The sequence below is a fragment of the Hyperolius riggenbachi genome, chromosome 2 (assembly GCF_040937935.1).
Source record: "Hyperolius riggenbachi isolate aHypRig1 chromosome 2, aHypRig1.pri, whole genome shotgun sequence".
Classification (NCBI taxonomy): Eukaryota; Metazoa; Chordata; class Amphibia; order Anura; family Hyperoliidae; genus Hyperolius; species Hyperolius riggenbachi.
In genome coordinates, this window is record NC_090647.1 from 483,850,305 (window position 1) to 483,877,427 (window position 27,123).

A 27,123-nucleotide genomic window follows, 5' to 3' on the forward strand; every position below is an offset into this window, starting at 1 on the left:
CGTGGCCGCCACTTGTCATCCCTGTCTCCGAATGCACTTCTTGCTCCATACACTCACGCCACGTGGTTGCCGGAGTAATGGGAGTGCATGTCACACACATGCTCACGTGTTTGCCAGCAACCCCGTAGGACGCGTGTGTGGAGCAGGAAGTGTGCTCCAAGTCAGCAGAGGACAAGCGGCGGCCACTGACAGGTAATGTATAGTGCGCTGGGCAGGAATGTTACACATTAGGGGGACAGCATTGGGCCGGCAAGGTGGCGGAGTCACAAGGCCAATTCCGGAACAATTTCAGCATGAAATTGATCGGGAATCGGCCTGCGGTGTATGGGTAGCTGACAGATCTCTTTCTAATCAGATTGGGTAAGAGAGAGATTTGTCTCTTGGTTGAATCTGCCCATCATCGCTAGATGCATGGCTACCTTTAGGGGTTCCACATACTATCCACTCCTGTGACTGTGCTTACACATCTGGATTGATCAAGTGTGACAATGTCAGGTGTATCAAGCATGTCCTATAGCAACAGCATGAGGACAATACAGTAGGATCTTCAGGAAAACAAATGCACGCACGTACACACACACACACACACACACACACACACACACACACACACACACACACACACACACACACACACACACACACACACACACACACACACACACACACACACACTTTCAAAGTAGTTCCAATGAATAAATACAAAAGTTTTGAGGGTCATTCTACAGTTACCGACCTCATCTTTTGATTTACATACTACCCAAAGATCGAATTAAGGTTGAACGATTTAGTTATGTTGGCAGCAATAAATCCCTCACAGATTGGATCTTATGACCAAATTGAGTGGAAAAATAAATACTTTTATGGTCAGCCTAAATATACAATTGATTGATGCACCATTACTACGTAACAAAATTCTGTTTACTGAGTCTAACCCTTAAAGAGAACCCGAGGTGTGTTTAAAGAATGTTATCTGCATACAGAGGCTGGATCTGCCTATATAGCCCAGCCTCTGTTGCTATCCCAAACCCCCCTAAGGTCCACCTGCACTCTGCAATCCCTCATAAATCACAGCCGTGCTTTGAGGCTGTGTTTACATCTGTAGTGTCAGTCTCAGCTGCTCCCCCGCCTCCTGCATAGCTCCGGTCCCTGCCCCTGTCCCTTCCCTCCAATCAGCAGGGAGGGAAGGGATGCAGGCGGGGACTGGAGTTTTGCAGGAGGCGGGGAGAGCAGCAGACTGACACTATAGGGATAAACACAGCCAGCTCTGACAAGCTGTTTGTCAGCAGCGTGGCTGTGATTTATGCAGGGCTGTGGAGTCGGAGTCGTGGAGTCGGGCAATTTTGGGTGCCTGGAGTCGGAGTCGGGAAAAAATGCACTGACTCCGACTCCTAATGAATTTGTAACTGTAATTAAAATAGAAAATATGATAAAATGTTCTATTTCTCAGATAATAGTCATTAAAAATAATGTATATATACAGTATATACAGCAATAGCTGTGCTTAGTCCACAAAAATGAAATAAACCAATCAAAATTAGTTACTTGTGCTGCTTCAATAAAGCAGTCCCCGTATTTTTAAGGTCAGATATACATATCCGATTGTGACTGTATATATGATGTGTACACAGGAATCTCATATATACTAAATAACATCTATGCTGTAAGAATAAAGCCTGATGTGTAGCTGTGTCACTAATAGAGATGGTCAATGAGATGGAAATAATTCTGCATTGATGCTGATTTATGCAAATGTATGCACTCCCTTTGCTGATGAAATAAAATAATTTGATATGTTGTTAAAATTTGGTTTGGTGACTACAAATTAAAGGGTACCTGAGACGGATGAAAAGTAAAGTTTTATACATACCTGGGGCTTCCTCCAGCCCCCTTCAGGCTAATCAGTCCCTCACTGTCCTCCTCCGCCACCTGGATCTTCTGCTATGAGTCCTGGTAATTCAGCCAGTCAGCGCTGTCCGGCCGCATGCCGCTCCCACAGCCAGGAACATTCTGCACCTGCGCAATAGTGCTGCACAGGTGTAGTATGCTCCTGGTGGCGGAGTGTGTGCATGCGCACTACGCCCAACTGGTTCAAGTACCTGGACTCATAGCAGAAGATCCAGGTGGTGGAGGAGGACAACAAGGGACTGATTATCCTGAAGGCGGCTGGAGGAAGCCCCAGGTATGTATAAAACTTTAATTTCATCTGTCTCAGGTTTACTTTGTTGCACAGTAGTACTATACTCTACATATGCACTCCCCACAGAGCTGCAGGGAATCCACTGAGAATGCTGTGCACATTGAACACAGAGGTGTGTCTATCACCCATAAACCTGGTTCAGATTGTGTATGAAGAATGTGTAATAGAGGAAGAATCTCCTCATTCCCCTGCAGAGTACCTGCACATCATTCTTACATGTACCCACACTTACATTGCCTAGGGCCTGATAGATGTTCTTTGTTCCGGTTTGTACCCTTTACAAGTACTCTTACCAAGGACTAGTTTTAGTCTAAAGGGAATAAATATAGTAGTCTACATATCCTTCTCACTTCAGTTGTCTTGTAAAATTCCTAAGCGTTGGCAGTTAAGAGACGAATTTCATGTTACATACTTTTAATCAACAAAATTGTAATATGCAAATTAGAGGAGTCGGAGTCAGAGTCGGAGTCGGTGGAATCCTAAACTGAGGAGTCGGAGTCGGTGGATTTTTGGACCGACTCCACAGCCCTGGATTTATGAGGGATTGCAGAGTGCAGGGGGACCTTAGGGGGGTTTGGGATAACAGAGGCTGGGCTGTATAGGCAGATCCAGCCTCTGTATGCAGATAATATTCTTCAAACCCACCTCGGGTTCTCTTTAAAGCCCTGTACACACGCCACAAGAATCCACTGTGTGAACAGCAGCCCCTGACCCTGCTTGGCCACTAAGCCAGCGATCCTTTGGTTGATCGATTCAGCCGAGCTGGCCTAGGGCAATGTTCCTTCCATTCACCCCTTCCAGCACCCCCCCCCCCCTCCCCGCATAACAACAGAGCACATTGCTAGTAGAGCGTCAGTACAGCCTCTGCCCCGCCGGGCAACATGCCCCATACGTGTGTACGAGGTCTAAGAGTTAAAGTACACCCGAAGCGAAAATAAACTAATGAAATAAGCAATTGTATCTATCTTCCTTCTCCTAAAAATGCCTTAAGATATTCCACAGTTTTATTTTATGTTTAAATCTACTTTTTAAGTTTTATTGTTTTTGCTTAATGACACATTCATTGAAGTATGCCAGAGCTAAAATCTATGAACTATTGACCCTTTTTATCTATTTCCTCTTCTCAGAAGCCATTTTCTGCTAGGAAAGTGTTTTATAGTTGGAATGTTATCAGTGAGGGTCACACTGTAGTCATTTCCTGTCTGAGTCAGGACTGAGTCAGCCACTTACATACCTGATATTTAACTCTTTCAGGCAGAGAAAGAAAAAAAAGGAACACAGCATAGGCATTTGTGTGCTAGGCACTGTACATACCCATGTCTATCTCATCATGTCACGTCGGGTATCCTTTAAAGCTCAACAAGAAGCTACCGCTGCGCTTAGTTATTTGAAAACCAATGAGACTGGAAACATATTAAAATTATTACACCTTTTTCTACACATTTGAAAAGTAAACATGCCTTATTAACAATTTATTTACAAAATAACTACAGGATTTGAAAACAAGCAGATTATCTTTAGAAAAAAAGGCTTATAGTTCCCAGACAAGGTTCTTCTTGCATAACTAATATACTGTATACTGGTTTTCAGCAGGGCTGTGGAGTCGGAGTCAGAACAATTTTGGGTACCTGGAGTCAGAGGTTTCATAATCTGAGTCGGGAGTCGGAGTCAGATGATTTTTGTACCAAATCCTTAATTCTGGTAAGTATCAGACTAAGGAGTCGGAGTCGTGGAGTCTGAGCCATTTTGGGTACATGGAGTCAGTAGTTTCAAAAACGGGAGTTGGATGATTTTTGTATCGATTCCACAGCCCTGGTTTTCAGATACCACACTACACACAACCTCCAAGTAGCACTGGGTTCCCGATTCAAGTCCCAGCCAGGGCACTATCTGCAAGGAGTTTGTATGTTCTCTCTGTGTCTGCGTGTGTTCCCTCCAGGTACTTCGGTTTCCTCCCACATCCCAAAAACATACAGATAAGGTAATTGACTTTCCCGTAAAAATTGGCCGTAGACTACAAAAGACATAGGACTATGGTAAGGACTAGATTGTGAGGTCCTCCAAGGGACAGTTAGAAGCAGGGCTGTGGAGTCGGTACAAAAATCTTCCGACTCCAACTCCGACTCCTCAGTTTCTGAAACCACGACTCCAACTCCGGGTACCCAAAATTGCTCAGACTCCGACTCCTCGACTCCGACTCCTTAGTCTAATACTTAACAGGGCTGTGGATTTTGTACAAAAATCATGCGACTCCGACTCCCGACTCCTCAGTTTCTGAAACCACGACTCCGACTCCAACTCCGACTCCGGGTGCCCAAAATTGCCCCGACTCCGACTCCTCGACTCCAACTCCGACTCCACAGCCCTGGTTAGAAGGCTATATATACACTCTATAAAACGTTGGGGAAGATGTTGGTGCTATATAAATAATAATAATAATAATAATGACAACATTATCCTCTCTAGTCATCTCTTCTCATTATCATATAAAGACTTCTCAAATTCCTCCCCTTCTCTGGAATGCCCTTCCTCAATCCGTTCATCACTCACCCACACTTACCATGATTAGGTGAAACCTGAAAACCCACATCTTCAGCCTGGTGTATAATCTCACCTAGGACACTAACTGCCCCTTGCCAACCACACTGCCACCTTATACACAGCAACCCAGCATTCCATGGTATCACTGTGAGAGAAGCTCTTAACCACCCTGGCGTTCTATTGTTTGCGCAGCACTATTTTTTTTAATAATTTTTTTCTATCATGTAGCTAGCCTAGCGCTAGCTACATGATGCCCCCCTCCCTTCCGCATTCCTCCCACCCCTCCGATCTCCGCCGGCGCTATTACCCATAAGGAAATCCCGTTCTGAACGGGATTTCCTTTAGGGCCTCCCCCGTCGCCATGACGTCATCGACGGAGTTCCGATCCACCCCTCAGCGCTGCCTCAAACTGATTGGCCAGGCTGTGCAGGGGTCTTGGGGGGAGGGGGAAGGAGGCGGCGTGTTACGCGGCGGGTAGCAGCGCATCAGCGGCGATCGTCCCCAACACGCAGCAAGCAAAGTGCTTGCTGCGTTTTTTTTTGTTTAAATATGAAAATCAGCCCAGCGGGCCTGAGCGGCGCCCTCCGGCAGTCATGGACGAGCTGAGCTCGTCCATACCGCCAAGGAGGTTAGAGGGACTCCAAGTAACTCTCATAGGTATGCCTTTAAAGAGACTCCGACCAGGACTGCATAGTACTTAAAGATGCATACCTTTCTGTGGCTTGTGCTCTCCTTTTTCATTTGATGCCTGAATCGCCATTCTACACCAAATAATTTTTGTTCGATTTCAATTTAAAGATTGTGGCTGCCATCTCGGCTATGTTATAACTTCTAGGTCACCCCTGTCTTCTCTGTTAGAGAAGTGCATCGTGGAATGAAGCAGGAAGTGGAAGTGACACACATGGCTATTGCAAGAGGCTCCTCCAGAGTGGTCATAGCCCAACTTTGTTGGAAATCGTCTGGCTTAAAGGCATTCCCATGAGAGGTGCTCCGAGTCCCTTTAAAATGACCTGCAAGATCATTCCTAAAGCCTGGGATTTCTATACAAAAAGCAGCATGTGGCAAAATTACCATGAAATAGTTTAGCTAGCAGAATCATGGCGGAAACATCAGCTCACTATATAGATTAATTGCTTTCTATTTTTTGCTTTATACAATGCAGCCTGCCTGTAAACACATCATCTCAACAAAAATGCATCACAATAATAGTGCTCAATAACCTAACTAAAGCTGGTCAGTAGCCATAAAACGCACATATTGCAAGTAGTCATGCAATACAAAACAGTCACATTAAAAATACCGTATATACTCGCAAAGAAGCCGAATTTTTCAGCACAAATAATGTGCTGAAAAGTCCCCCCCTCGGCTTCTATGCGAGTCAGCTGATTTTGCCACCCACTGTTACTGTGCTCTTATGCCCTTGAGTGCAGCCGTGTGCTGGCTGCCCTGTCCCCGATCTGTGCATAAAAGCAGAGAAAAGATGCAGCCTCTTGCAGATCATTTCACCTACCCACAGCTGTTAAATGTTCGCTCGTTTTTTCTTTGTTGCATCCCCGCACAAGGCTGCACTGTTATGTTCCTGGACATGAGTTGTGTGACAAACAACACACTGATTATGCTCAGAGCTGCATACATCCGTGCCTGCAGCTCACTGACCAGTGCATCCGAAATGGTAGTGAGCTGCAGGCATGGCCGTATGCAGCTCTGAGCATAATCACAGTGTCTAGCTGCCTGTCGCACAACTCATGTCCAGGCACATAAAAGCAGAGGTTTTCTGTGGTAGATGCAGCAAAGAGGAAAGGAGTGGACATTAAACAGCCACAGCCGCGGTGGGGGGGGGGGGGGGGGGGGGAGGGAGGGAGAGTGAAACTAGAAGCATGGCATAGCTGTCTTCTAGACTACATCTCCCTGCATGCTTTGCTGTCTTCGGCACATGTGCAGTAGGACACAAGATGACAGCACGTGCAGACGGAGACATGAAGTGCAGAGGCGAAGGTTCCCATGGAACAGAAGTGATTTATGTGAGCAGGCACATTTCTTGCCTGCAACTTTACAGTTCCTGGGGGAAGCACATAGTGCCCTGGTGAGTCCACTGATCAATCCTTTGTTTATTTGGATGTCTAATTACAGACATTCAGGAGACTCACACTGATATCACTCAGTCACATGATTAAATCAAGCAAATGCTTTGCAGTGAATTATCTTTGAAAATTTCTGCTTAGTTAATTGTTTTTCCTCTTGTTATGTTCTGTGAAGTTAACTGTCCATAAGTGTGCTATCAAGCAGCATTTTTGGATTTATGACTGGCGACTGTTTATAGGACATGGGAGTTGGTTTCCGTACTCCAAAATGATGCTTTAAGATGGTTACTTCTTGCTTGTGTAAAGCTTAATTCTTGCATATACCTTGTGTTTTAGGAAGGGGAGAGTATACTTGGGTTGGTTGTATAGTATTATAGGTGTGATGAAGTATATTATTCCACCCTTCACAGATACAGAAATGGGTAAATATACTTTTAAGCTCGCTTAAGTGATTTTGTTCTGCTTGGTGTCTTCAGAAAAGTTGGTTACATTGTTGGACATTTCTGAAGCAATGTTCTGAGGAGCACTGACAATTAGCAGGTGCACATCTGGCTATGGGGAGGGGTGTTGCCTCACACTGGGGGCCCTTCTGGCTATTTATACTGTGGTGGTGGGGGGGGGGGGCTTATATGCGAGTCAATCATTTTTGCCTGGTTTTGGGGGTAAAAGTGGGTACCTCGGCTTATATGCGGGTCGGTTTATATGCGAGTATATACGGTACATTTGTCTTGGAAATCTTTAAATTGATTTAAAGATAATTAAAGAGAGGACATGCAGTATAAGCTTAATAAAAATGATATACAACTGTAGTAATAAAAGGCCAAATTCATTTCTGGTCAAGCAATCACAAGAGAAAAAAGAATGATAACAAACCATTTGTGTAATTTCTGCTGATATAAATTTCCAGCAACCATAAATGAGCATAAAATCCAAGTGGAATTCCAGCTAATACACCTTCCTATAGAATGGAACAGAACCTAGAAAACATGCCTGCAGAAAGCCTGCCAATTTCCTGACAATAAAAACACAGGTTCCGCACACACATCCAATTTTAATCTGCAGATGACTGGCCAATTTTACCAGTGCTATGTAGTGTAAGGGCCAACAGATTTTGACAGGGCTGTGGAGTCGGTACAAAAATCTTCCGACTCCAACTCCGACTCCTCAGTTTATGAAACCACGACTCCAACTCCGACTCCGGGTACCCAAAATGGCTCAGACTCCTCGACTCCGACTCTAATATTTAACAGGGCTGTGGATTCTGTACAAAAATCAGACGACTCCGACTCCTCAGTTTATGAAACCACGACTCCAACTTCACAGCCCTGGATATTGAATACTATGAATAGACTGTTCAGGTATGCTCTCATACTACATGGAAGTGGTAAAATTGGCCAGTCATCGGCAAATAAAAATTTTATGTGTGTATGGACCTTTAGGGCCTGTTCACACTGCACTTGGTTGATGGTGTAATGGTTAAGGGCTCTGCCTCTGACACAGGAGACCAGGGTTCGAATCTCGGCTCTGCCTGTTCAGTAAGCCAGCACTAATTCAGTAGGAGACCTTTGGCAAGTCTCCCTTACACTGCTACTGCCAATAGAGCGTGCCCTAGTGGCTGCTGCTCTGCTCTGGCGCTTTGAGTCCGCAAGGAGAAAAGCGCAATATAAATGTTATTTGTCTTGTCTTGTCTTGTCACTAAAAAACGCAAATAAACCTCAAAATCGGATGGTGAAGACAGTCTATGTTATTAATAGGATGCAGTCACACTGTCTACCAGAAAGCGGAGACGACGCACACGGGCTGGACTGCAAATGCCAAATCCAGACCCGCTGCATTTTCCTGCATACTATGATTGCGCCAGAAATCGGACACAACAGAAGCCTTTGTTGCCACTAGGCTGGTCACCGCATGCCAAACGCAAACTCACCTGTCCTGTAGATTCAGTTCTGTTCACGGATTTCGGTTCTAAAAGAGTTAGTACCCCAAAAATACATGTACACGTTTTTTTCTTTCAAATAGGTCCCTATATGCCCCCAATTTTTTTTTTACCTGGTCTGGGCACATTTGCCTAATTGCCGGAAATACGCAGTGCCAGTGGGATGGTGGAAAGCTTTTTTTTTTTTTTTACTGCAGTAACAAGTTTTATCTCAGCATGCTATTAACAGAATGCTCCCAATTTCGGATCAGATAAGGACACTATGACCAGATGATAATTGAATCCCAACCCCCTCTTTTGAAGAGGTTACACAGTGATTTAAGCCAGTTGTCTAGGTGATGCTGCCTATGGGAGGAAGAGTAAGCGGTGGCAATATGGAGGGGAAACTAACGGCTCATACACGCTGGATTGATGTCACCTGACAGGAATCTGGACCCAATCCCTTAGACGAGAATGCTGGGTCGAGGCTGTAGAGACGCAGAGTCAGCTGTAAAGCTGACAACACATTCTCTTGTAATGCAGGGAGGCAGAGGGTTGACAGAGCTGCACAGGCATGGGGTGGACAGGGCGAGTAAAAAGGTATCGGTTTTCGGCAGAATGCTGGCCGGGTAGCGGTTGGGGCTGCTGTACACACTCTAAATGATCAGATCAGCTGACTTCCATCTAGCGTGTGTACAGGGCTCAACGCGGAGCTGGGTTGAAAAAAAATAAAAAATAAATAAAAAAAGGGCAAAAGTGACAATCACTTTTGGCATCAAAGAAAACCAGTAAAGATGGAAACTAGCAGAAATATTTTATATATATTCTTATATCGCATTTATCTTAAATCTGATAGTGAAAACTAAAAACAACAGGATGGGTAATCTAAAATAATTTGTTATTGGATTTTTTTTCATTTAATATGAAGTTTCATCCAACTTTAACTTCACACGCCAGGGCTCTAAGATGGAGACCCACGTATTGCTTTGCATCACAAATTCTGTTTAACATTCCAATCCACCATGATTCTCATTTTCATGTTATGATCTCTGTAATGCAGGCAAATGAAAAATATCTGTTATCAGCATGTGGATATCAGAACTTATCTATTGCTAGGTACACACTGAGATTTTCTGGCAGATTCTTTCCAACATGTCCAATCTGATTTCCGATCCATTTCCGACAGTTTTCTGATCAATTTCTGATAGAAGTGAATGGAAAACAGTCGGAAATCGATCGGAAATCATATTGGATGTGTTGGAAATAATCGATCTGCCAGTAAATCTGCCAGAAAATCTCATAGTGTGTACCTAGCATAACAGTAGAAAAACTCTGCTACTGTAGTCACCAAGACACTGAAGAAGCCCAAGGACGCCGCACCAATCCAGCCTCTATTCTTACATATGTGCTCCGTGTGAAAGTGCTGTGCAGGAAAATGTATTTCGCTTTATAAAGTACAAGACATGGGTTCAATAGAAAATCCAGTTAAGTGATACATTTAAAAAATGGAGTTTGCAGAGACTAAGGCTCGTGTTACACCATACAATCTTGGTTGAACAATCTTACCACTTTCATGTAGTATAAGAGCTTATCCAATCAATCATTGAAGGTAGTACGTTAAAAAGGGGCGCTGGGAAAAAAGGGCGCCGGGTTTTAAACAATAAACATGGATAACGTTTAAAAATATAATGTACTATATTTCGTTTAAAAATAATGTTTTATAAAGTTATAAATCATTAAATAATGTGCATGAAATTGGCAATTGTGAAAACGTTAATCTTCCGTTTAAAAAGTGAAACGTATAATAACGTTTAAAAAAAAATAGTAAGTAACCCTCCCTGTACCTACCCCTAACCCCTAGACCCCCGTGTTGGTGCCTAAACCTAAGACCCCCCTGGTGGTGCCTAAACCTAAGACTCCCCTGATGGTGCCTAAACCTAAGACTCCCCTGATGGTGCCTAAACCTAAGACTCCCCTGGTGGTGCCTAAACCTAAGACTCCCCTGGTGGTGCCTAAACCTAAGACCCCCCTGTTGATGCCTAAACCTAAGACCCCCCTGTTGATGCCTAAACCTAAGACCCCCCTGGTGGTGCCTAAACCTAAGACCCCCCTGTGATAAGCATTAATAACGTGTGAAAAAAATATTGTGCTGTTTTTCGTTTAAAAATAATGTTTTAAAAAAGATTGTACTGTTTTTCGTTTAAAAATAATGTTTAAAAAATTATAAATCATAAAATAATGTGTAATCATGAGAAGCAGTTATAAAACAGTAAAAGTCTCCGGGCGCCGCTTATAAAACGTTATTTTTCTCCGGCGCCCTTTTTTCCTGTCGGGCGCCCATTAAACGATATTTATTATGGGAGTGAATGGCGGCGCCCGATTTGTCCACTTGCCTCAGGCGCCCGAATTTACTGTTCCCATTTTCAATATGTTGGCCCTTATACTACATAGATTTGGTAAATCTGTACAACCAAGATTGTATGGTGTGTGTTGAGCTTAAAGTGAACCTAAAGCCGATAAAAAAAAAATGAGATTAACTCACCTGGGGCCTCCCTCAGCCCCCTGCAGCCGATCGGTGCCCTCGCAGCTCCGCTCCGATGTCCCAGGACCCGCCGGCGAGCACTTCCGGTTTCGCCGTCACCGGCCGACAGGCATGGGAACGCGAGTGATTGTTCGTTGGAGGCCGCAATAGCAGCATAGGGGGCGATATACAGGCTGGGAATGCGAACAATCCCTCGCGTTCCCATGCCTGTCGGCCGGTGACGGCGAAACCGGAAGTGCTCGCCGGCGGGTCCTGGGACATCGGAGCGGAGCTGCGAGGGCACCGATCGGCTGCAGGGGGCTGAGGAAGGCCCCAGGTGAGTTAATCTCATTTTTTTTATCGGCTTTAGGTTCACTTTAAGGAATGATGAAAGCAAACAAATTACAAAATTAAAATAAAAAAAATGAGGTAGTACCTATACCTGTCGCGTCTTCCCTCTCTGGAATTGCTGTGGCTATAGGTGGTGCAAAGCTTGCTAAAAGAAACTAGTTTCAGATCAAGCTCGTTCTCCAGTTGTCTGGCCTGCTTTCTCAGATCTAGGGGATAAAGAAGAACAGTCAACAACAGCTACTAACAAACAGCTACTAAACAGCTTTCATAAACATAAAGCCTCATATACGCCAGACTAAATTCTGTGGCCCTATTACGGCACTCTCTGCAGAGAATCGACACGTACAGCCGTCCTGACACATCAACAAGCAGATTGAGTGGCAGATCATGTTGGCTGAGTGCAATGCTCTCCCTCTTTACCCAAACTCAACAGGAACTGCTCCTTCATGTACAGAGAGGCGCTCTGAGCCGTTCTGCTCTAGCCAACGAGCACGTCTATACTGAGTCACAAAATGCGTTGTTGTGCTAATACATTTACTTCAATCCAAGAAGCTTTTGGCTATCATCGTCTAAGGAATAAGCCAATACTTCCTCTCTTTGTAAACTCACTAAGGCCTCTTGCACATTGCATGCGATTCTGATTTTTAATCGTTTTTTACATCCGATTCCAATTTTGAAACGTTACTGCATGCTGCGGTTTTTGATCTGTTTTACTGTTGATGGCATTCAGGGAAAATCGGAATTGCAAATCGGAATCGGAAACACAAAACGGATTTGCAGTGTGCAGAGAGCCTCAGGGAGCATGAACACCCCGTTCCAGTTTTATCCTGGTGTCTGGAGCCTGAACAAGGACAGGGTCTTCCCCACATGCCTACCTAGTGGAGAAGGAGATTGCAACCATCCTTGAGAGTAAATCTATTTTTACATTTGTTCCCTGCGGTGACATACTACACTCTTTGATCCGTTAGCTGACTGCCATGGCACAGAGTTATTTGGCAAACACAGGATGTTAAAAATACATCTGCTTCCATGAAAGCAGGAAGTAGACACACTGCAGATTTATTGCAGGATATGTATCAGCTATTGTCAGGAACCAGCCCGCGGCACGCCTGCGTATACGGTTCCCGACTGCGGGTTTGACCAGATCACGAGGGGAAGCAGCCTTAGTCGAGCTACCACAAGGCTGTGTGCCCTCAAACACTTCTCACTGCCACCACTAGCTGTTGCTGGACACGTCCATTCTGCTGTCGAGTGCTCAGCACGCAATCCGCGTTTTCGCATTCGGGTCAGCTGTGCGCTTTAGGCCGAATACGGGAACACCACGCACACACAGTTGCAATCTTACACTGTAGTGAAGCAAAACCACTAACAGTTGTTCCGAACGATACTGTTAGCCACTCAGAGACTTCCCACTCTGCTGTCGAGCGCGGAAGTGCCCAATACACACAATGCAATTACAATCTTACACGGTAGTGTTGCTCAATCATACAATCAGGCATGGACTTATACACAGTTACACTTCAGTCTCTTCTAGGCTATGAGTGTTAGCTTAATACAGCAGAAGTCAAACTTATTAAATAACGATTTAATATTCTGGGAAAAAAGTGGAACAATGCAGAAAATATATACAAAAGATGTACAAAACAAAGTAAAAAGTTACAATGATAAAAGTACAAAGATACACACAAGGCTATTTGCTTACCAAAATAAACAGGGATCAAGATAGAATAACCTTGGACTTGGTTTTGTGGACGGACACAGTTCTGGTCGGACCAGGAGCCCACTTAGCTTGGATCGGGAGTCCACCTAGCTTCAGCTACCATCAGGAGCGGACTGATTTTAGGTATCTACCCCTGCCTTTTATGCTGGAAGATTTGCCTTGAGGCTGCAAGCCGTTTGGATGGGGAAACTAGTTTTAATTAAATCTCCAGACATAATTTAATTCCCTGATTGTTCAGTTTGTCATATCCTTTCTGTGATATGCAAACTTCCCAGGTTTTTCCTGTACACTTTTGATCTTTACAGAGATTTCCCATCTCCAGGTGACAACTGGAGCAAGGCTTTCAACATTCCAGCCGGCTGTCATATGTGAATTCCTGGCTCAGGCTGGTGTGGTCTGCAGCCAGTCTGGGTGACACATCTGAGACAGTATTTCACAGCAGATCACAGCAGATCAAAGGTGGGGACTTGACTGCTCTTGGCATAATAAGCCATTTCCTGGTCAAAGGCTAGTTAGGCAATTAGCAGTTCCTGGTCCTATTCACAATCGTTCACGTTCAGATGCAAATGTAGTTGTCATTGACATATGGACAATTACCTTAACAGCTTCCTTGAGCCAGGTGACATTACTTTCACAAGCCAGCTGCCCGACTGGCCTCTTAACATACATCTGAGGTAGTACCCAGTGGACAGAAAAATGAAAGAAATATGTTCCTGTATTATCCTTATCATCATCAGCACCCCAATATATCACCACAGCTATAACAATGGGCAGCATGGTGGCATAGTGGTTAGCTCTCTCGCCTTGCAGCGCTGGGTCCCTGGTTCGAATCCCAGCCAGGGCACTATCTGCAAAGAGTTTGTATGTTCTCTCCGTGTCTGCGTGGGTTTCCTCCGGGCACTCCGGTTTCCTCCCACATTCCAAAAACATACAGATAAGTTAATTGGCTCCCTCTAAAATTGGCCCTAGACTACAGTACTTACACTACATAATATAGACATATGGCAATGGTAGGGATTAGATTGTGAGCTCCTTTGAGGGACAGTTAGTGACAAGATAGATAGATATATATATATATATATATATATATATATATATACACTGTACAGAGCTGCGTAATATGTCGGCGCTATATAAATACTAAATAATAATAATAATAATAATAACAACAAAGAAATGTGTTTATTTAAAGGTTATCATGCTGGTGCATATCTTATAGAACAGAGAGGAAGTTCTGAGTTCAGGTCCACTTTAAGTATAGTTTAGACTTGCAGATAGTCGCTGACAAGCGGCATCCCCCTACCTAGTTCGATCGCCGCCGGCGATCTTTGCAAGCAGGAAATCCCGTCCAGAACGGGGAATTCCTGCAGGACTTCCCCCGTCGCCATGGCGGGATGACGTCACCGACGTCAGAGGGAATCCCGATCCACCTCTAAGCGCTGCCTGCCACTGATTGGCCAGGCTGCGCAAGGGGTCTGGAGGGGGGGGGGGCACGGCAGGTAGTGGCGAATCGGGATATGCACACAGCTAGCAAAGTGCTAGCTGCGTGCAGTTAAAAAAAAAAAAATTGTGGGGGGAAAAAAAAAAAAAAAACGGCCCAGCGGGGCCGGAGAAATCCTTCTGCGCAGGTTACCGCGAGCTGAGCTCAGGATAACCGGCAAGAAGGTTAAAGGAATACTGTAGGTGTAGGGGGAAAATGAGTTGAACTTACCCGGGGCTTCTAATGGTCCCCGCAGACATCCTGTGCCCACGCAGCTACTCACTGATCCTCCGGCCCCGCCTTTGGTTCACTTCTGGTATTTCAGACTTTAAAGTTTGAAAACCACTGCGCCTGCGCAGCCGCGTCCTCGCTCCCACCGACGTTCCAGGAGTGTACTGCGCAGGCCCAGTATGATCTGTGCCTGCGCAGTACGCTCCTAATGACATCAGCGGGAGCGAGGACACGGCAGCGCAGGCACAGTGCGTGGGCACAGGATGTCTGCGGGGACCATTAGAAACCCCGGGTAAGTTCAACTCATTTTCCCCCGACCCCTTACAGTAAAATAGGCAGCCTTTACATCTTTCTCACTATAAAGTTGCTTTAAAAATCTGACACGCTAGTTTACGAAGTTACCTCAGAAGAGACCTTTACACTTGCTAGATTCTTGGCTGTGAACAGTGTAGTGTGTGTACAAGACTTAAGTGTGCTTATAACAATGTGTGCTTAACATAACATAAAATTAGGCACAGATCAATGATGCATTGTACTTTTTTTTACTGATTTTGCTTCAGCGTTTTCTACAGATTCTATTGAGTCAGGTCTGAAATGATTAATCCCAGTACACCCTGTTTACAGCTGTTATCAGCTCTTCAATGAAAGATAGGGTGGCCAGATTGACACCCAATGTGGCAAAAAGATCGATCCCTCTCTGATCTCAATCTGATCAGAGAGGGATCTATTCCTACAGCATACACATCGATGTTCAACAGATTTCAGCATGAAATGCTGTAAGTCAGTTGATCCACAGCATTGCCTATGGGCCATTGTCTCTACTGCCGCTGCTCCCCCACCCCTGGCCGATCAATATTTTCTGTCTGGCCAGTCTGATAACTGATCAATTTTCAGCCAAAACCTATGAAAATTACAGTTGATGTGACAAGCTATAGATCAGCCTTTCTCAACCTTTTTACTCTGGAAAACCCCTGCAAATATTTTTTGGGATCTTGAGGAACCCTGGCATTAATTTTGCAGGAGGCAGGGCCTTTAAAAGTAGGAGTGGCTATTTATTTCACTACCCCCTATTACACTGCCCCTCCTTATACTGTCTCATCATGCTAGTGTTTTTTTCATTAATGTGCTCATTACTTTGACCCCCATTTTAGTGCTTCTGTTTACTATACCTCTTATCACACACCCCACGACAGGGGAAAATGTCAAGGAACCCCTGCAGAGTACTCAGTGAACCCTGGGGTTCCAGGGAAGGCTGGTTGAGAAAGCCTGCTATGGATTCTTGCAGGAAAATTGCTGCGTGTATGGCCTGCAATTTTAAGTGTACTGAGGCAGTTTCACCCTGCAGAAGCAGCAGGGTAATGATGCAGGAAATTGGAGAATCCGCTATTGGCAGAAGTTTAGGCGCCCATTCAAATATCGGTTTAAGGGGAGATTTGAGTGCCCACAAATTACCGTTTTTCTTTCCCTGGATTGGTGCCGGGGGAAGGGATAAGGTTAACCGTGGGGTGTGGAGTGATTAAGGTTAGTCCGGGGGGTATTAGGCTTCAGTAGACGGAGGATCCAGTGTGAGAATAGGGTTAAATATAGCTAGTAAAGCCTAAAAAACTTGTTTCGGCTTCACCGGGCGCCCTTTTTTCCTCGGCACCCATTTTGCACAGATGCGTGGGATAAGGGTCGGCTCGTATTGCACTGAAAAATATTCCGTTTAGCCGGACGAAATGGAATGGATCACAAATGATGCGAATGGATCCTATGCAAAGCAATAGGATCTGTTCACATCAGTCCGTTGGTAATGGATGCGTTAGAATGGAGCGCAAATGTAGAGAGTCTGGGATAATTCCGGATTGAACGGATCTGTCAGATACATCGCGGGTATACCGAGCGGATGATAACAGGAAACGGAACACATGGATCAAATAATTACCATGGCACCAGGCTTCAGACAGAGGAAGAGGTACAGTGCATTTATTGTGTGGGTGCCAAATCATGCTGATGCGGCTCGATTGATAGGATCCGACAGGACGGATCCCCCCACCGCCGATTCCCTGCTCGTTCCCCGCGAGGGGACAATAGCAGGGAATCGAGCAGAAGATAAGCAGCGCCGGCGGGGAATCGTATCCGACGCACACACGGGCGAGCGGGGGACAAGGCGGGTACGCGCAGGGATGCGGAAGAGGCGATCCGGCAGCTAATCGAGCCGCTGGATTGGAGCCTCATCTACGCGTGTAGATGAGGCTATATACAGAGCCCAGACAACTAAAGCAATCGGGATATGGAGGCTGTCATAATGGTTTCCTTTTAAGCAATGCCAGATACCTGGCTATCCTGTTGTTCCTCTGCCTCTACGCCATAAACCCTAAACAAGCATGCAGCAGATCAGGTATTTCTGACATTATTGTCAGATCTGACTGGATTAGCTGCATGCTTGTTTCTGATGCGATTCAGACACTTCTGCAGCCAAACAGATCAACAGGACTGCCAGGCAACTGGTATTGTTTAAAAGGAAATAAACATGGCAGCCTCCATATTCTTCTCACTACAGTTGTCCTTTAATCTCAAGAACAGCTGATCAGTTTGATATACAGATTTTATTAGCAATAATGATGATTATGCAATTCATCATCACACTGTTAAGTGCTCATAATACTCATTGCTTCAGTTTAAGCTCTACAAATATCCAACAATACTACCCATTTATAATTTGCAGAACACAGTATACAAGACACTGCCCCAGGCTTCCACTTGAACAATGCATCTGCTATAGGGTGAGCTCACTCATACTGGACATCTGTCATGAATAGTGCATGCAAAAAACAATGGGAGGAATCTCTATGCACACCCACAGGTAACACTAGGGCAAAACATTAGCACTACATAGTAACAAAACTAGCTGCGCAGGAAAATTAGCAAACACAACTGGCTGCACTGGGAAACACTGTTAATACTGCAGCAAAGCAGTCAGACACTGCTGCACAGCAATTCCATTCATCTACAGGTAAACTGAAGGTGCCCAGACATTTGCGGATTTACATGGAAGATTAGATCATTATGATCGAATCTTCCAGAGATCGATAATGCAACATGGCTGCCCCACCATAATTCCGAAATCAATCGAAACTATCGATCACTGTGGGACTGAAAGATCTTGCTCAAAAGGAGGCAGTCGGGTGCACAAAGGTAGATTTCAGGACGACAGGGTTGGGAAGCACAAGAACCAGAAGGTTTTTTTAGGAGCCAGCTCCATTGAAAATAATTAGGAGGAAAACTAAAATTAGGAACAAATAAGCTTTTTAAGGCCAGTTCACAATCGCAAAATGCAATCGCCAGCAATTGTGACCGTGATTTTGCATTCGTTCACACTAGTGATTTTCTTTCGATGAATAAAATCACAATCGCTACAAATAAGCTACATGCAGAGCGTTTGCAATTTCCAGAAATCGCAAGCCCTGCAGTGTGAATGGTCTTATAGGGATACATTATTCACAACTCTTTGCTGATCGCCAGCTTTCAGCAAAGCTGGAAAATGCCGAAAAGCCTGCCAGTGTGACTGGATCTTTAAAGGGACTCCGAGCACCTCTTATGCTGGGTACACACTGAGATTTTCTGGTCGATTTACTGTCAGTTCGATTTGCTTTTCGATCGTTTTCTGAGCATTTTCCGATCTATTTCCGTGCACTTTAATAGGAAATCGATCGGAAAATGCTCGGAAAACGATCGAAAAGCAAATCGAACATGTTGGAAATAATCGATCTGACAGTAAATCGACCAGAAAATCTCATAGTGTGTACCCAGCATTATGGGCATGCCTTTAAGGCAGACGACGTTCAACAAAGTTGTGCTATGACCCCAAGGGAGGAGTCACTTGCAATGGCCATACGTGTCACTTCCTCTTCCTGCTTCATTCAGTGATGCATTTCTCTAACAGAGAAGACAGGGGTGACCCGAAAGTTACAACATAGCCAAGATGGCAGCTGCGATATTTGAATTGAAATCGAACAAAAACTAAAAAACAAAACAAAAAAAAACCCCTCTGGGGAATACTTACTTCTGGAGGGGGAAGCCTCGGGGTCCCAATGAGGCTTCTCCGACCTCTGAAGACAGCATGAATCCAGCGCTGGCTCCCCGAATCCTTCCCCAACAAGCTAAGATTTATTTACGATTTATTTTATTTATTATCTCCGGTACCCAGCACAGGAGCAGTAGCGGCTCTTCCTTCGGGTAAGGCAGAAATAGCCAAACACAATCGTCTGCACTCTACTGCGCAGGCACAAAGGACTCGCACCTGCGTAGTAGAGCGGATCGATCAGGTTCGGCTTTTTCTGCCTTAACCCGATTAGAAAGCCGCTCGCCACACTTCGGGGGACCTGTGCAATTGAATGGAGGGACGGAGAAGGACGAGGGAAGCCTCGTTAGGATCCAGGGGCTTCCCCCTCCCGAGGTAAGTAACCCTTAGAGGGTTTTTTACCATTACAGATCCTAGTAGTCTTTGCTCATTGGCTCAGGGGATTTGTCATACCCAGTGGTATAGTCACTTCACCACTAATGCACAGAGCCCTCCCCCACCTTATTAAAGTAAACTGGAGGTGAAGCCTGCAAGAAAAAACAGATACTGTACTTGCATAGGTAGAGGGAAGCTTTTGGATCCTCCAGGTTTCCTGTATCCTCCTCCAGACCACCGACGCTGCCCAGGACCCTCTGGAAGCTCACAGCGACACTCCTTTACATGCACGACCGCGGCCGTACTGTACCCGCACGAGTATGGCCCCACTTGTGGGATATGTTCGAGGGGTCCGTGCATGGAAACGGTGGAGGCAATGAGGACACAGGAAGCCTCTGGACTCCCTCTACCTAGGTCTTTGTTTCTTGCAGGTTTCACCTCAGGTACACTTTAGGTGTTGCGCAGAGCGCCTAAACATGTTTGTTCCACCTTTAGTAAACCAATGGTCACAGGAAGTTGTGAGCGATGTGGCAGAAGAGGAAGAGGAGAGAGTGTGGCCACTATTCTGCAGAAGCAGCCAAGTGGTGCATTTGTGTTAGCTCCCCTTGTTTCTTTATTTCAGTCCTCAGTCCTCGACCCGGAAGTACTTCCTGTGTCACGGCTTTGTTTGCTGATTGGAGGATGCCAGAAGAGGCGGGGAGCGAGGTGACGGAGGCAAGGGAGCGAGGCAATGGAGGAGGCAGGGGAACAGGTGATTGATGGCTGGAAGGGCGAAAAGGCTAGCGATAATCAGATTGTCACTAGCTTTCAGTGGGGGCAGCAGAGCCCATGGCGGACTGACAGCGGCACCAGAAGAACACAGAGTCATGTAATTGAGCAGAGAACATGCCTCTGTGTCCTATTACATATATAACTATCGGCCTTGGGTACTCTTTAAGGCTGGATTCACAGTGGTGCGTTGCATAACACACATGTATTAATGAATCTGAACTGCAATGGAGACTGGACATAGACTTTAATACAAAGCCTGCATGCAGCGAGTTGGAATAATGTGATCCGTTGCAATGCAGTACTGTGAACAGACCCACAAAATTGTATGGGCATTGACATGCCAAATTATTGTGCAACACAACTGAGCACTGTGAACTAACCTAAACAATGACAGTTGCCTGGCATTCTGCTGACCTGTTTAGGCTGGAGTAGTGTCTGAATCACACACCTAAAACAAGCATGCAGCTAATGTAGTCAGACTTCCGCCAAACATCTGATCTGCAAGCCTTCATAGGGTCTATGGCTACAAGTATTAGAAGCAAAAGAACAGCATGACTGCCAAGTAATCTGCATTATTTAAAGGGAAATAAATGTTAGCCATATCCTTCTCTCTTCAGATTCCCTGAAGTGAGAGGGATATGGAGGTTGCCATATGTATTTCCTTATAAGCAAAACCAGTTGCCTGGTTATCCTGCTGATCCTCTGCCACTAATACTTTTAGCTATAGACCCTGAACAAGCAGAAGCAGATCAGGTAATTCTGACATTATTGTCAGATCTGAATGGATTAGCTGCATGCTTGTTTCAGGTGTGTAATTCAGAAACTACTGCCAAATAGATCAGCAGGGCTGCCAGGCAACTGGTATTGTTTAAGAGGAAATAAATATGGTAGCAGCCATATTCTTCCTCCTACAGTGGTCCTTTAAGTTAGTCACTTCACTTGTATTTTCGCGTGGGAGCCATATCAAAGAGATTGTTGATTTAACGGCACGAGTTGCAGCTAATTTATGGCATAAAGCTTCTAAATATGTGCAAGCTAAACTGATAGAAAGCTGAAAAATCAGTAAACTAGCAGTGTTTTGATTACTGACTGAACATCACATTATTATGCAGGATGGCTGATTCCATTATTAGCTCCTGTGACCAGAGGGGGGTTTGTGATTTCACATAGATGCCACAATCTTGGGCCTAAGACAGATATGATACCTAGATAAGCAATAAGGATTAGGGAGGCAGGTTTTCAATTGTATGTTATTGCCTCCAATTATGGTGCCCATAAATTGGACAACTTTGGCGGTCGACCGACCAACCAATTCGATTATTAATCGAATTGGTTGAAAACCAGTGTCACCAAGTGCAGGCCTGATCGACGATACGACCAATTTCGGGGGCGAAATTGGTTGCATTAGTCGATTGCGCAGTGCAAGATGTTGGGCCAAAGTTGGTTTGCTTGGGTGTGCGGCGGCCGATTTCGGAACGAGCGACGAAATAGACGCCACCGTAATGTATAACTGTGCCCCCCCCCCCCCCCCCGCCCGTGTGTGCATTATACATTACATTAGGGCTGTGGAGTCGGAGTTGGAGACGGAGTCGAGGAGTCGGAGCAATTTTGGGCACCCGGAGTCGTTTATTTCATAAACTGAGGAGTCGGAGTCGGATGATTTTTGTACAAAATCCACAGCCTGTTAAGTATTAGAGTAAGGAGTCGGGGCCATTTTGGGTACCCGGAGTCGGAGTCGTGGTTTCATAAACTGAGGAGTCGAATTCGGAAGATTTTTGTACCGACTCCACAGCCCTGCATTACCTGTTTCCGTGTCAGCCTCCGTGCGGTGCCGGTAACCTCCGGGCAGCCTCCGTACATGCCACTTATGCATAGCGTCTGACGTCAGACGCTATGCGCCAGTAGCGTGTACAGAGAGCTGGCCGGAGGTTATGGACACCCGTGGAGGATGACACGGGACAGGTTATGTATAATGCCCACACGGAGGCGCGGGGGCACATTTATACATAAGGGGGGCAACGGCGTGGCAGATCCGGCGGGCACAGCCGATTCCCTTAAAATTTCATACTGAAATCGGACGGGAATCGACCTGCAGTACATGGGCAGCTTCGACAAACAGACAAATGTATCTCTAATCAGATTCAATAAATTTGTCTCTTCGTCGAATCTGCGCATAATCTCCTGATGTAAGGGAACCTTAACATCTGTCTTATAAATGATTAGCACTCACCTTTCTATTTCAGCCACAGCCTCTTGCTCCAGACACAAATCCCCCAGTTTCACCTAATACCACAGCCAGTCCTAACTAGCAATGGTCAAGGAGAAGCAAATACTGTAAATTCTAAACCGATATAAATGTTATGCACATTAACGCAGCTTGAAAATACACAAAATACAACTGCTGCATCTGATTGTTCCATTTTTAAGCTGCATACATTTACATCAGCATAATTATTAGCAACTCATGCACCAGCCCTAGTCCTAAACATTGTAGCTGAAATAGGGGCACACCTACAGGCAAGGGTGAGTTGATACATCATGTACCAGAGATACAACAAACAACACTGGCATGACCAAAACCCAGCCAGACAGGAGCCACCTGGTGCATGGATGCCTTACCCAGTAAAGCCATTAAGAAAACAACAACGAGGGAAGCCACCTCGTTAGTTGGGTGCCAGGTGATGCCAATAGTGAAAATATCGATACTGCCTTCTTACCGATATTTTCCTATTGACTTACCCAGCCCGCATATTTACACTAACCCTCCAGAGCTTGTCCACTAAGGGCATGAGCCCACTGATGCAGTTGTGTCCACTTTTCAGTTACACACCAATGTTACAGATGCTGTAAAGCGGACAGAAGCAGACAACTGCATCAGTGGGCTCAGGCCCTTAGGGGACGCAGCAGGAAAGCTCACAGGGAAATTCTGCTAACGTGATTGGGTGGACAGCACCACCTCGAACACTTAGGTTTCAAATAGGTTGTAGTAAAGTAGTCCTGCCAATCTCAGCGCTTCATGTTGTAGAGGGTGCTGTAATGGGAGAACTGTCCCCTATGAAGATTCTTGCTGTGTCCCCTAAACAAGACTAGTGCCAACCCTCCTTCCTATTACCTAACACTCCCTCTTATTAACCAACACTGACTCCCCCCCTCCTCTCAGCACCTAACAGTAACTCTCCCTCCTAATATTGAACACTAACCTCCATGTTGCCCATATGAACAAAGATGTAACCAAACTACTAGCCGCTCATAGCCGATCAGTTAGTAGTATTAAAGTGAGTGTGGAGGGCATTTCGGACTCTTTTAATACCTTATACTTTCCTAGTGGTTCTGGGTCTCCGTGAGTTACTTGGGTATTTTATTAATATTAACTGTGAGTACTTGGTAGAGAACTAATAGCTGAGCGGCTACTATCAGGCACCCCACTCACCGCCTCGACACTGTACAGATGCAATTTACTTTGTGATGTATTACATGACTGCCAAGGCAGGATTCTCAATGAACTGCTTTGGGCCATTACTGTGGTGTTTTGATTCATGCAGCAGATCAGGCCGCAAATGCCATGGGCTAAGTTGTTGTTCCTGAAGGTCTGTTTACTCGTGCTCCAGGTATAGGGGGAGCAACTGCTAGATAAAAATCCAGCATCATGAACACTGCAGCCAAACTGACTCTTCCCTATGCTGGGTACACACGATGAGATTTCCCGTTCGATTCCCGGATCGATTCGATTAAATCAAACATGTTCGATTGGATTTCGATCGTTTTTTCCGTCGATTTTGCATACCTATCATGAAAAAAATCGATCGAAATCCAATCGAACATGTTTGATTTAATCGAATCGATCCGGGAATCGAACGGGAAATCTCATCGTGTGTACCCAGCATTCGAAACCCAAGTGCAAAGAATACTGGAGCAAACTATCCCAGAGGATCCTTGTTTCAGCTAACACTAAGACCTGGGACCAACTAGAAAAAACAAACTGCTCCTATACAATACATTAGAATGGAAATGCTCCCAAAATGCTGCATATCCTGCGATTAAGATTTGCCTAATCACAACCGCACTAGTGAAATCTGTCCCATCCATTTACATTGTCAGAGCGTTTAGGGAAATCGCTAGAGATTCCTAAATGCTCAAAAAAACACTCTAGTGGGTCCCAGGCCTACAGAGTGTTTAACTCCTAGTTCCATATGCAATTTACTTTTTCACCTGCGTTATCTTAGGAGATAATTTTCATCTTCTCTTTAAACTAACTTTTCAACATTTAAAACTGGAAATGTACCCAAAAGTTGGTGAAAAAGTACTATTACATATATTTTAAGTATTTTCTACCTTGTTTTTGGCTTAAAAGGCTTTTTATGAGAAGTTGTGAAAATATCCTCTAGGAGAAAACTCAGAGGAAAAAGTGAATTGCATATGGGCCTTAAGGTGCGTACACACATGCGACTATAGTCGTTTGTAACGATCGTTCCCCGATCTTTACCAACGACGATCGTTACAAAAAACGAACCACCGACTATTAAGGCAAACGACGAACGAGCCAAATCGCTACAAAAGAAAGTTCTGTCTCGGCGGATTTTAACCAACGACGATCGTTTGCAAAAGTAGTACATCGTTGGAAACGATCGTTCGTACTAGGCTTGACATGCGCATTTCACTATTTCTCCATGGAACTTCTCATTTTTATGCGCAGGCGCAATAGTTGCTTTCTGTGATGTAACGTTCGTTCTAACAATCAGATCGTTACACACATTTTAAAACTATCTTTACTTAGGTCGTTCTTTCATCAATTAAAAGTTCGTTCGTCGTTCTTAACGAACGATCGTTGTCGCATGTGTGTACGTAGCATTAGAGTGCTTCTTAAAGAGCTTTTCTGCTTGCCAGCACTCTTGGTCAATGAAATCGTATGGGCTATCTCACACCATAGTTATAATATCACTCCTAACCTCTATTTTCTTCTGCCTTACAGAACAAAAGCAAACTGCTATCCAATTCGATCATTATGACGCATCAGACGATTGATTGTCAGGGGAATTGTCTCAATAATGGGAACTTTTAGGCAGAGGACAGATAGCAGAGGTTAGTATTAGGCAGAGGAGAGGTTCTTACCCTGCCGAGTTGAATCAGCCGTTAGCCAATAATCTGTTAGGTCACTGTGCTAATACGCAAATACCTTTAAAGCGGTATCGTCACCATAAAAATCGAATTTCAACAGCAACTGGTCTGAGTGTATTAAGTGATAAAGATGCTAGGCCTGCATTCAAAACTTTTTCTGCTGTTATGATTTGGAGTTATCACATACTTAAGGAGTACTGGCCCTTTAGTAGTCGTGCCAAAGAATTGCATGCTGGGGGTTCTTTTTATCTATAATCTATTCCTCCTCTTTCCTTTATTTCCCTGCCAGCTGCTTATCTGAAACCTAATCCCCTACTCACTTGTGTTTACAAGCAAGGCTGAGGTGACTCAGCGATTGGAGGAGACAAGAAAAATAAGAAAAGGGCAGAAATGACATCACGAGTTAGCCTTAACTGTGGGCAAAAGACATGGCCCCCACCACTAACAGAATTCTCGTCATTTACTAAATAACATTCACTGAAATCAAAACGTGGACAGTTTAATACATGTGTTATGTAAGTAGATCAAGTATTTATCTACTTATATATGTGTTTTTTTCCCTGGCATAGTATGGCTGATCCTACTTATTTAAGGCTACGTTCACAGTGGCCGTTGCAATACATTCTGTGACATCAGGAATGCAACACATCGGAGACAGTGTTGACACACATTATGCTCATGTTGTGCCGGGTTCAGGGAAGCATACAATCAATGAAAAGTATACTTCACTTTTACTGGTAATGCGCTGCAAGCAGTGTGTCAAAATGCCAGAAATCTGGTATACCGCAGTGCTGCGACCGCACAGGTGGTACATTGCAGTGCGGTAAGTCACATTATAAAGAGGCCGTCACACCGCAATGCACTACTGTGTATGTGACCTTAATCTCTGAGATTTTATTTTTGCTATCTGTTCCAATTGAACACATTTCCCTCAGGTCCTGTCTGACATGGTCACTGAGACAGGGAGATAGGAAAGATCTTACCCATGGTGATAGAAGCAGTAATAAAAACCTGGCAGAGGGTCTTCCACTTCCCCAACCTATTCAAAACTAGGTTAAAATGTTAGGTCTGGGATCACACTTTAAATGAAACACACGGAATTTGTAACCAATGAAACATGATCACAGGACCTCTTCCTAAGTAAAGAGTTGACAGATCTTAGTGCTGTCAGTGGCAGCTATCACTCCTGTAAGTGGCAGCTATCGCAAGTCTCATATCTCAGCACAATGAGGGTGGGGCACGCTGGGAATTGTAGTTCCATTTATGTTAAGAGTCCCAGCTTGCCTGTACTGCCCTATGCAGCTTCTCCCCGAAGCCATGCCGCCTTCCCCCGAGCTTTTTGGGAGAGGCCAGAGGCTGTAACCCTGCAGTCACACTGCTCCAGCCTGTCATCCCTCACTACATCCGGCATAGCCTCTCCTGCTGGCCGATCCTCACCTTCCCAATAGTTGCTGCTTCCCGCCGCCATCTTTGTTGTCCAACGTCACCCAGTCCGGCGAGTCAGCGATAGAGAGGATACAGGAGACTGCAAGATCGCCGCTATGACGAGCCATAGTCTGATGAGAGGATGTGCAGCAGCGACATCTAGCGGCAGACACGATGAAGTACTTGTGTGAAACTTCTGGTATTCGTAATTTCATGGTATCCAGGCAGACCAAGATAGCTCATGGCAATCCTGAACTGCTAGGACTAGCACCTGAAGGGAAAAAATGCAATACTTATCTCAATGGAGGGAAGCCTCTGGATAATTCAGAGACTA

The 27,123-nt window shown here is 44.9% G+C and overlaps 1 protein-coding gene across 2 annotated transcripts in view; it reads right to left on the reverse strand.

The window, feature by feature from the left end:
- The window catches only part of GOSR1 (golgi SNAP receptor complex member 1), a 136,335-nt gene extending 109,462 nt beyond the window's left edge, over positions 1-26,873 (reverse strand). The window contains exons 1-2 of one of the 2 annotated variants that reach the window (XM_068270311.1): positions 26,802-26,873; positions 11,701-11,815 (exon numbers count right to left, since the gene is read on the reverse strand). In XM_068270311.1, coding sequence (XP_068126412.1) covers positions 11,701-11,815; positions 26,802-26,832 — 146 coding nt within the window. In that variant the 5' untranslated portion in view covers positions 26,833-26,873. Of the gene's footprint in view, positions 1-11,694; positions 11,816-26,801 lie in introns of both variants that reach the window. The other variant, XM_068270310.1, reaches the window with a different exon arrangement.
- Positions 26,874-27,123: the final 250 nt, after the last annotated feature.